Consider the following 11,705-nt stretch of genomic DNA (forward strand, 5'->3'; position numbering starts at 1 on the left):
TAAATTTAAAACGGAATGGGAAGTAAAGCACAAGAAGGGAAAAACAAGCAGCCAAAGGGTCAGTTATCTAAGTCAATCAGAGATCTCTAGAACAAAGGAAACTTCAGGGGTGTGGTGGTCTGGCTCTTTACCTAGTCGAGTAGCTGGCAATTTGTTCTTTTCCATATGGCTCTCTTTGTAGTGGTGCCTCAGCAATCAAAAGCTTAATGTCAGGCACTTGCATTACAATTAAGAGAAAAAACTGTCAGAGGCTCACACTACAGGAATATTGGCCTCCTAGAGCTATTTTGAAAGTGTTCCTTCCTCTTCTATTTTCTGGAAGAATTTCTGGAGTGTTGCTATTATTTCCATCTGAAATGTTTGACAGCATTCAGCAGTGATGCCATCTGGACAGGAGCATCATTGTGGGAAGGTTTTTCATTATTAATTTAATTGATTGTCTATTATTGAGTCTGTTTTGAACTTTGTGTCTCCTACAAATTTTCTCATTGCAAATATGTGTCTAATTTGTTGCTATAAATGTTTTCATACTATTTTCTTATAATTTTTAAAATTCAATAGGCTCAATGGTGATGTCTCCCTTTTCAGTCCTGATTTTAGTGATTCCTTAGGAATCTCTGTTTTGTTTCTCGGTCAGTCTGCCTAAGGTTTGTGATTTGTTATCTTTCTTAAAAACCATCTTTTGGTTTCATTGTGTTGTCCCCCAAAAATAATCAATAGCCAACCTAAGAAAAATGGAAATTTTTATTTGAGCCAACCTGAGGACTATAACCTGGGAGACAATCTTCAGAAAACTCTGAGGACTGTTCCACCCATTGGAGGTAAAACCGTTATATAAGGTTTTGAGACAAAGTAGCATATTAATCCTTTACATAGTCCAACAAGGCGAGTAGTGGGTATTAATGACCCATTACAGGATTGAGAAAGGAAAGTTATCTCTTAAGGAGTTACCTTGCTGGTTCCAGGAGGAAATTTCTTTTCTTTCTTTCTTTTTCTTTTTTTTCCTTTCTTTCTTTTCTTTTTTTTCTTTCTTTCTTTTTTTTTTTTTTTTGGCATGTGGGCATTCCTGTATCTCTTAAGGGCATCAAGTTACTGTATAATGTGATGCAGAAATCACACTAAAGGGGAGGGGGTAGTGTCTCAAATGGGCAGAGAGAGAATTTTATGTGTAAAATTTTTCTTGTCCTGCCTGAAAATAATTTTATTTCATTAATTCCACTTTTGATCACTAATCTTTCAATAGAAAGCATTAGGTGATCAAGTATTTGGTCCCTAAATGCTAGGGTGGTTCTTTACCTCCCTTGGGTCCATCACGTCCCTCGATGCTGAGTCCTAATAGCCCGGTTCCTTCTTTCCTTTTAGGGGGTGGTACTAGTAAGGTGTCTGGCAAGGAATAACGGTCAATTCCAAGTTGTCCAATAGGACTTGCACCGATTTTACCTTGCATGTGCATTGTGCATGCCCATTATTTTATATAGAGAACTATAGATGTGATCAATAGTTTCCATTTGTTTAGATAGCATTATCTTAGTAGGAGCAGGTGATACACAGTGCAAAGAACAAGAAACTAAACCTTTATAAGTTACACAAACTGTAATCAAAGTTGGCAATAGGAGGAACAATATCATTAGTAAAGATTTAAGTCAATATCCTCTTGAACCAAACCAGTTTCCTAGCATTTCCCTTAAACTGGGAAGAGGCTCATTCAGAGTGGAAATCTGATTTTTCATACGCATCATAAGGGGGGGTTGCATTAGAAGACTCATCAGGTTTAAAAACACAACATTCACTATGTATTATAGCATAAGCTCCCCCTTGGGAAGCTGTTAGAATATTGAGGGCCATGCAATTCTGAAGGACTGCTTTTCTCATCGTGGAAATTTCTGAATGGAGCAAACAATGGCTTGGTTACTATCATTTAAGGCTTGCTGGGTGAATTTTGTTAAAGCCTCTATATGAGTAATGATATCTTCTATTCCAACTGAAGGAATAAATATTGAAGCCAAATAATCATACCATTCGGAAACTGATTGAACCCAACATGCCCACATTGAAAGCAGGATGACAGCAGCTGTTTTCAAGGCTACCTGGAGGTGACATTGAGCCTAAAGGAAACCAATTGTACACCTTCCTAACCAATCTGGGGAGATCCAAGGCCATAAATTTGTTCCATAAGCCTATTGGGTCCTGTTAGGACCTATTCCACAATTTTAACATCTAGTGAAAACCGTCTTTCACACTTTAAAACATACACCCAAGGATTATCAAACATTAGATAGGATTCCTGTGGGATTTTAAAACATTTACTAATGTGTATGGAATGCCATCGTTCTGCAACTTGCAGTTTGAAGTCAGGAGGATGCTTTTGAAAGCTGTGAGAATGGCCTGATGCATTCCTTTCGACAGTCACGCTTTATGCTACTGGATGCTAAGCCACGTTGCATTCATCCATTCCCTTACTGACGGGAATTTGGAGTGTTCCCAGTTTTTCCCATCCCCAAAACCCTGGTGCATGTGGTCTTGTACACTACAGGTACCAGTGTGTCTCCGGAAGAAGCACCAGGCAGCGGACTTGCCGGAACATAGAGGAAAGAGATCTTTTATTTTTCTTCCAGTTTTAAGATCTTGGGCTCAAAGCAAGGACTCTGGAGTCAGACTGATTGCTTTCAATCCTGCCACTGATCCCCACGAGCTGAATGACCTTGCGCCAGGGGCTAAACCTCTCAGTGCCTGTTTCCTCACCGGTAAGAGGCCAGTAATAGTTGGTACTAGAGTTCTAGTCGGGTCAGGTGGATGCATTACTATTTATGCCCAGCACTTAGAAGAGTGCCAGGCACAGAGTCCGTGCTGGCACTAAGTTGCTTTCAATGGATTCTGCCGAATTACCACCCAAATGGATCTCTTGCACCACCGCCACAGGGGTTTGCTCCTCCTAACCTCTCCCACCCTCGGAACGGTTAAGCTCTTTGAAGGTTGTCAACCTAGTGTGTGATACCCGACTCGTAGTTTTAGTTCACATCTCCACGATCAGCGTTGGGGAGCATCTTTGGGGGTGTAACTGGCCACTGCGATTTCCTCTTCTTTGGATTTGCCTCAGAGAGGGGGAAGGGCTGATGGAGCGAGGCCAACCAAAGTCTATCCCCCAAACCCGCCTGCCAATAACGTTTGCTGAGCCACATGTGATGCAGCAGTTGATTCAGAGAGCTTACAGAACGAATATACGATCCCTTTGCTCTCTGGCCGACCCCTGATCACTGACTGCGGGACTCCTGTGCCCATTCTCCTGTTGGGTCGTGAGGTTTGCGGTGGAAGGGAGGCTGGCAAATGCTTTCGGCACTTGCTAGGCGTCCAGCGCCTCCATCGTGACGTTTCATCCTCACCACACCCAGAGGCTGGCACCCTCACTCCCCGACCGACCCCCTTTGTAGATGGGAAAGGGAGGCTCAGAGCTGTGACTCTAACCCGAAAGGGGAGGCGGGACAGGAGGAGGCGGGCCCAGAGGCTTGACAGAGGGAGGCACTCCTACCATGCCCTTCACCAGCCAACTGCCCGGACCACCCGCGGACTTGGGGTCAAACCAGAGGCCCTCGGGCTCAATGGTTAGGCCCCGAGGGGGCGGGCAAACAAGGCGCCCTCTGGTTGGCGGGGTCCGGACCAATGAGGAGACCGCGGCACGGGCGTGTGAGGCGCGCTGAAAGTCTCGCGTCGTTTCGTTTGAGGCGAGCTCGTGCAGCGCCTGAGGTGGTTGACGCTGCCCTCTGAGCGCTGCCCACCTCGCCCGCCGTGACCGCGACCGCGGCTCGGGCCATCGACCGTCGCCCCGGTTCCGGGACCGCCCGGGTCGCGACATGAGCTCCCCCGATGAGGTGTCTGTGTGGGGAACGGATTTCGGCCCAGAGGGCGGGGAGCGGGCCGGCGTCTGCCCGGCCGGCCCCGCAGTCCCGCGGGGCCCCGAGCCAGGCCGCGAGCCAGGCCCCGAGCCCGGGGAGTCGCGGAGCGGCGAGGGCGGGGGCGGCTTCCCGGAGCCCGAGGGCTTCCAGTCGGAGCGGGAGATGCTGGAAGCGCGAGGGCCGGTGCTGTGGGGCCACGAAGGCCGACCTGGCTCCCCAGCTGGTGATAAGAGGGACCTCCTGGACCTGTCCGAGGAGTCTTTGGAGGCCATCCTGCAGCACCTGACCGTCCGGGACGAGCTGGACGTCCGCAGGTACCCGTCCCCGGAGAGCTGCGCCGCCTTCGAAGTGCCCGCCCTGTTGGCCGGCCTCGAGGCGAGTCCCGGTGGTGGAGGAGCGCGCACCCAGAGCTGTGGGGATGCGCCGCCGGCTCAGACCGGCCCCCTCCACCTCGGTGGGCCCGAAGCGGGCCGGGCCTTGGGGAACCCTAAGAGAATCACTAAGCGTAGGTTGAACGTGGCTGCGGATCGCCAGCGGCTCTCCGCGGAAGGCCTGGCCTGGCTGCTGTCCGACCCCGAGTCCTCAGATGAGTTCAGTGAGACACAGTGGATGACGGTGAGCACTTATCCCGGAGGAGGAGGCCAGGCCGAGCCGAGCAGACCCGAGGATCCCGGGGACACTCCCAGACACTCGAATTTCCAAGTCAGGGAGAATTTCCTTCACGTGCCAGGCTCTTCCCTGTTCTCCACTCCGCGAGGACTCCCTGCGGTTGTGGAAAGGCAGGGCGTGGGAGAGCAGGGCATCTCTTCCCCTAAGAAAATGCAGAGCGTGCTCCGGGGGAAGGGGGGCAGCAATCCCAGCTACCCTGGAGCTGCTGCTTCTGATGTCGCTGCTGCTTGTGCTGCTGCTGCTGCTGCTTCTGCTGCTGCCGCTGCTGCTGCTGCTGCTGACGCTGCTGCTGCTGCTGCTGATGCTGCTGCTGCTGCTGCAGGTGGCCTGCCGCGGGTCACTCCTAGGAAGAAGGGGGACCAGGAGGAGAAATCCCTCGAGGGAGCCTCCAAACTTGCCCTGGGGAGAACCTTCCCTTCCGGGGAGCAGCGAATCTCGGCAACTCCCCTGGAACCGGTCACCTTGCCCCGTATCTCTCGTATTCCGCTGCTTGTGAGATCCAAGAAGTATAGCTCGGTCCCTTCAGGAACCAAACAGTCCAAACACACCAGCGCTGGGAAGAAATCCGTGGCCAGGCGGGCACGGGAGTCTGAGGCGGTGGCGGGAGAAGATAAGGACCCAACTAGAGACCCAGCCCCAAAGGGCCAAGTGAGTAGGCCATGCTCCTCCTCTCTCCCCACTCTTCCCCTGCCTCCCAGCGCCCCCAGGACACAAGTCTTCACCCAGGCTGGTTCTGTCCATCCCTCAGGTGTCGTCATTGGGTGCCCCTCGGTCACTGGGTCATTAAGATGCCAGATCGGGCTCCTTTTACTAGGGACAAACACGAAGGTAGCACTTCGGGTGTGCTGGGCCCGGTTCTCCACCCATGGCCTGTTTCCAGCCTCCTGTGCGAGACTGGGGCTGGGATGGAAGGGAGGGCTGGTAGCTGAATTGGGTCGGGGGATCCCTTCAAAGCTTCCCCGAAAAGCCTCAGTATTTAGACTCACCAGCTTCCTGAATCCTACTTTCTAGCTGTTCCCCAGACCTTCCTTGCAGGGGGCCTGGGCTTTCTCAGTGCCTCACTGTTGTCCCTAGGTCAGCTCTGTCTGCTGGCCTGGGGCTGACTGAGGGAGAAAGTGCTAATGAGATCAGCCTTTCAATTCCCTTCCCAATTCCCTGCCTCACCCGGGCCAGAATCACACAACTCTCTCACTCTTTCTGTCTCTCTGTCTCTGTCTCTGTCTATCTCTCTCTCTCTAAGGCTCTCTGTCTCTCTGTCTCTCTCTCTCTCTCTCTCTCTCACACACACACACACACAGAAACACACACACACACACACACACATCCTTAGTCCAAATTGGTGAGAAATTTTTGTTTCAGCTGCCAACTCACAGGCCAGGGACATCTGATCCACGCATGCATCGTGGAAAAGACAGCCGTGGCGACCTCAACACCAGAGGCCCTCAAGATCCAGGAAACTCAGAGCCCTTGGCCCTGAACCAGGGAGAAGTCATGCCCAGGGTGCCTGCCCCCTCAGGTGAGTGTCGTGGGTTTGATATGAGGGGAGGGGAGAGAGGTTGAGCAGAGAAACCTCTGGCTCTGTCTTTGCTGGGGGCACAGCCTTGCTCCCAGGCGGCTTCTCCCACAGGAGACGGGGTGCTGGCAGGGCTGTCCTTGAGCAACATCATCCTCTGTGTGGGGTTTGTGTGGCCGGGGTGATGGGTGGCGGTGCCCCAATCAGCTCCTGCGGGTGTAGACTTGCAGGGGAACAGCCTTTTCTGTTAAGTCCTGTTCGCCCACATTGCTCTCCCACGTGCTGGCTGTGGCTGCAGCTCTGGGAGGGTCGAATCCAGAGCCACAGTCTTTGGGGACCACAGTGGCGAAATGGCTGCCCCGGGGAACAGGGGAGGCAGGCCCAGAGAGAAGGTTTGGGCTGCTGGGCAGAGAAGGGGCGGCTGGTTGCTAGTGGAGGGTGGTGCTGCCTCAGCTCACGTTAGACCCCGCTTGGCCCTTTCCACCTCACTGGGAGCCTGGGAAGCTGCAATGTGTGTTCTTTCCCTCTCAGGTGACCTGGAGCCACTTGACCATCCTCCAAGACCGGAAACGCAGCAGCAGCCACTGGGAATGCCGTGCTGTACTTGGGTAATGCTTCCCCTTGCTCCTGGAAATGCAGGCCCAAACTCGAGGGTGGGATCTGGGTCCAAGTTCAACTGACATGTGTGGGCCCCCCCTCCCCTGCCCCCATCACGTAGCCCACGGAGGGAGCCCACCTCCTCTCCACTGAGGAGCCCTTGCCAGTCTAGCCACCGGGCTTTGGGATGGAGGCGCCACGGCAGAGGAGAAGGTGGAGGAGAGAGGAGGCCAGAGTATACTAATCATTTCTCTTCCTCCTGTGTCTGCTGGCCTAGTGTCTCACGCTACAGAGAGAAATAGACGACCTTAAGGAGCAAGTTGGTATGAGGAACCAGGGACGGAGAGCGGTGTTTTAGTGCAGAACCAGGTGGGCACTGGGATGGGGGTGGGCTACAGGTGCAGTGGGCCTCGCAGGGACCCACATCCCTGTGGGGAGGAGAAGCTAGCAGGCCTGGCCCTGGAGCCAGCTGTGCATGTACAGCTGGGCTTGTGTACAAGTAGCAGAGTACTGTCTGGACTGCTTGCACACTTTGCCAACCAGACCAGTCCTAGGGGATCTCCTTCTGATAGGACTTTTAGAGACGCCTCGTTGATTTTTCCCTTGAACTGCTGCTTGGTGTGGCTTCTAAGGTTCTTGTTGGATGGTTTGTTTGTGTGTGTGGTGAGTTCTGACTGGTTGTGGCACGGCCCACAGCATGAGAGCTGCTGGCACATTTTGTTTCCCTTTAGGAACCGGTTCCACATTCAGTTTGGGTGGTGGGGAGTGATCAGGCCCAGAGCTCTTTGCATCGGGTCTGGAGGGGGTTTGAGGTTGCAGGGCTAGGCGGTTCCTGACGGGGATAGGGGGACGGGCTTCGATATCCCTCTGTCTGGAGCACCTGCTAATGCCTGTCCCTGTTGCAGCCACCGTGCAGTACCTGGCTGACAAGTTCCAGAGCCTTTGAAGTGAGTGTTACACACACCGTACCCCTTCCCACAGTCCTGGCTGTTGAGCAGGGCTGGGGGCTGGCCCTGGCTTGAGGCTCTTCCGTGACTCTGCTGTTTCACAGGTTGAGGCCAGCGTCTTCCTGCAAGAGGAGCAGCTGGTACCTTTGGGGCCCGGGAGCTGTGGCCAGGCTCGTTCCCTCGTGTTCTGCCTCAGCTAGGGCTTCCTCTCCCCGTGGTTTTGCCCCCGCCCCGCCCCGGTTTCCCAGCAGTTTCCAATTAAAGTACCTGTCACATTCTGTGTTCTGCCTTCTCTCTGGAAGGGTAGGGGTAGGGGTAGGGGTCGGGGTAGGGGGCCGGGGCGGGGCGGGGTGCTGCTCCACGTCAGAGCCTTTTCCACAGCAGTATCTCTGGCATCCTGTGGTGGGGACTCTGGGCCAGCCTCTGCTACCATCCCTGCAGTCAAGCCAGCGGAGTGCCTTGAGGTGTGGGTCCTGTGTGTGCTCTGCCTGGCCACATTGGCACGTCCTCCCTTTCCCCCGAAGGCCCTCTTCTAGTCCTCTCCAAACCCCCCTCCTCCTTTGGGGTCTGGCGGTTCCCATTCATCTCTGCCATTCCCCCTCGCCATCAGCAGGAACTCATGACCCCCTTGCAGAGCTCCAACCTGGAAGCTTTCACATCCTCCCTGCCCGAGCCAGCTGACCACCCTCCTCCAGCCTGGTTGTCTCTATACCCTTGAGTGGAAATTGGCCCGTCAGCTTCTATGGCAAGCGTGGTTAGTAGGTCTGTGTTCTTGCATGGTCCCCGTCAAATGCTCTTCCACCAGCCCCATGACACAGATTTTCCTGGGAATGATACTTCCATGTGCCAGCTCAATCTCCCAGACTGCCTCTTTAGGACACACGAGATTGACTCTGAACTCCATGTTCGACTTCCCCCTCACTGGAGGTTGGGGAGCACTTCCTTCCCTCAGCCAGGACCCAGGGCTGTACCAGCCTGAGACTCAGAGGGACAGATTTGTGTTTGAGTGAGGCGAGGGTGGTTCTGCCTGACCCCCTTCCCGAAAGACCAGTGTTTTACTACACAAAAGGGCGTATGATGGTAGAGAGGACATTCAAGGTTGGTGACTGTGTGTCCCTGTGTGTGACTAAAAGTAATCAGGGATAATCACCCTTGAGGGAGAAAGAGGTGATTCAGGCAGTCAAAGGAGTAGAGGCTGGTCCGGGTTCTGTAAGGCATTGAATGGGCAACAGCAAGGGTCGGATCTGTTTTGTTCAAGGGTTGTCGTTAAATTCCCAAAACATAGGACGGGGGTGATGCAGAAGTCACCAACCCCCATGACAGGGTGTCGGGATGCTCAAAATGTGGGATTCGCTGGAGGAGGCTGTGGATCCTACTCTGTGATCCTATGATGCCTGGCAACTACTGTGGGTGTGGATGGAATGAGATTGGGAAGGGTGGCTCCTCAGAGTAGCTCATCTTAGAATCAGGGGACCCATATATGAGACCACCCAACAAGAGCTACCCGGGACAGGGGCAGGATGGGCGCAGTGAGGATGAGAAGTCAGGAGTGACTGCACCTGGACAATGGGGAGCACTTGGGTCCAGCCTTCCCCCACATTCTCACCCTGACTCGCTTCCAGAGTTCATGGCATGAGCTCAGGTGGACAGACCACATGTGGGATGGGACAGTCACAGACCTCAGGGTCAGAAAAGAACGTTCGTGGGACTGAATCCTTCCACTCCAACCCGTCCCTGGAGAAGGTGGGCTGGACTGCTTAGTTTACGGCTTTGACCCTGAACCTGATCCAGTGGTTATTGCTTGGCGGTGTAACGCATCTCGCTGCTGTCTGAGTGACTAAGTTTGTCAGAGACCTTCCAGCTGAGGTTTCTGCCCACCGAGACGTGCAGGCAACTTGTGCCCGGAGAGAAGTCCAGCAGCAGCAGCAGCAGCACCGCCTGTCGGCAGAGGGGATCACGGGGCTGTGGTTCAACAGGGTGAGGAAACACAGAAGCTTGTTGAAAGGGAGGCGACATGGGAAGGCGTGACCTCAACCCTCAGGGATGCAGTTTCCCTGCTTCCCTTCCCTCCACTGAGCACACAATCTCTCTGTTCCGTGTTCTGACCAACTACCGCAGAAAAATGTTGCTGGCAACGTGTATATATCACAGGCTGTGGCTTGGGCCCTGAGCTTTCCAGTTCCAGAGGGAAATAGTGGCAGGTCATACATCTGGGCCCCCGTGGGTAGGAGGAGGTCAGGACCCCGCCCTCATCCAGTTCACCCCATTTGCCTTTCCCCTCAAGCCCCTTTTCCAGCCTGGGAGACAGTGGCGGCTGGCCTGGAGAGCCCTAGGCCCCGTCCTGCCTGCTTCTGCTCCCTGCCCAATTACTGGGAAGATGCCCCCTCCCCAGCCCACCCACTCCGCACCAGCACCAGCCCAATCACAGGCCAACTGCTCTCTCTGGACTCTTGGGGGAACTGACACAAACAAAGAAGGTAGGTGTCGGTGAGCCCTGGAGAGGGAGCTGGGTGTGGTGGGCAGAGTAATCATGCCCAAAGGTGTCCAAATCCTAATCCCTGCTGTTGGCTTATAAGTTACCTTGCATGGCAACAGGGGGTTAAGCTTGCAGATGCAATAAAGGCTGCTACTCAGCTGAATTAAGGTGGGGAGACTCTCACCTGCATTGGCCACGTTCGGCCAGGCACATTGGGGCTGCCAGGCTTGCCATGTGGACCGCCCCTGCGTGATTCCAGGGTGCAGCATTCAAATGACTGCAATGTGCTTGGTGGCCCCCTGTGCTTGTGCACTGTTGAAGTCCTGGTAAGTACCGCTCAGATGCAGATGGAGGACAGACCAGTAGTTTTGGACCTCCCTTTTGTTCCAAGCCAATCACTTCCCCCTCCCTAGTCCTCTTGAGGTATCTGCCAGCCTGACTTTTACAGCGATCAATCACTTTCTTTTAAAGGATTTACAATTGCTATTTAAGAAATAACCCTTCCAAAGATAAAAGACACTATACATAAACACATGGTAGAGAGCATAAGCTCTCAATCTGACCAATAATTATGAACGGAACAACCCATGTCATTATGCCCAGGTGACAGAAGAGTACATTGCACATCCAGAAGTCCCTTATATGTCCTCTTCTGTGTAGGAATCCAAATGGATAAGTCTACATACTGCCTGATCCCATTTACTTCACATTCTTGAGAAGGCCGAACTATAGGGACAGAAAACAGATTGGTGGTTGCCTGGGTCTGGGGGTTGAGACAAGGGGTTAAACTACCAAAGAGCATGAAGCAATTCTGAGGCTGATGAAGATGTTTGTTATTTTGATTGTATTGGTGGTTGCATAACAGAATGTGTTCATAGAGACTCTGAGACCTTGTATGTAAATTAATTTCAATGAACCCATATTATTTTTGAAAATGTAAAAAGTACATTATGACACTGCAGTGTCAGGGTGGGAGTGTAAAATGGTGCACCCGCCACGGAAAACAGTATGGAAGTTCCTAAAAATATAAAAATAGAACTCCCATATGATCCAGCATTCCCACTTCTGTATATTTACAATTACGTTACAAAATAATTGAAATCAGGGCCTTGCATAGATTATTGCACTCCCGTGTTCATTGCACCATTATTCACAAGAGCCAAGAGATGAAAACAACCTAAATATCTGTCAACAGGTGAATGGATAAAAGGTGGTATATATAACGTATACATATAACAGAATATTATTCAGCCTTTAAAGAGAAGGAAATCTTGCTATATGCTGTAGTATGGATGAACTTTGAGGATATTATACTAAGTGAAGTAAGCCACTCACAAAGGACAAATACTGCCTGTTTCCACTTATATGGGGTTTCTAAAGTAGTCAAACTCTTAAAAGCAGAAAGTAGAATCCTGGTTGCCAAGGGCTTGGGGGAGGGGGAAATGGGGAGTTGTTGTTCAATGAGTATAGATTTGCAGTCAGGCAAGATGAAGGATTCCGGAGATCTGATTACAACAATGTTCATACAGCTAACAATACTGTACACTAAAAAATTTGTTAATAAGGGACGTTTCATATTATGTTTTTGCAATAAAAATAAAATGCCTTATTCA

The 11,705-nt window shown here is 52.1% G+C and overlaps 1 protein-coding gene across 1 annotated transcript; it reads left to right on the plus strand.

Annotated features, from left to right (window-relative positions):
- The first annotated feature begins 3,848 nt into the window (after positions 1-3,848).
- On the plus strand, positions 3,849-7,615 carry LOC131748116 (uncharacterized protein CXorf49 homolog). The gene is made up of 6 exons (XM_059050189.1): positions 3,849-4,759; positions 4,844-5,207; positions 5,919-6,075; positions 6,604-6,680; positions 6,947-6,992; positions 7,575-7,615. Exons 1-6 carry the CDS (start codon positions 3,849-3,851, stop codon positions 7,613-7,615), a joined length of 1,596 nt encoding a protein of 531 aa, XP_058906172.1.
- Positions 7,616-11,705: the final 4,090 nt, after the last annotated feature.

The sequence above is a fragment of the Kogia breviceps genome, chromosome X (assembly GCF_026419965.1).
Source record: "Kogia breviceps isolate mKogBre1 chromosome X, mKogBre1 haplotype 1, whole genome shotgun sequence".
Taxonomy (NCBI): Eukaryota; Metazoa; Chordata; class Mammalia; order Artiodactyla; family Physeteridae; genus Kogia; species Kogia breviceps.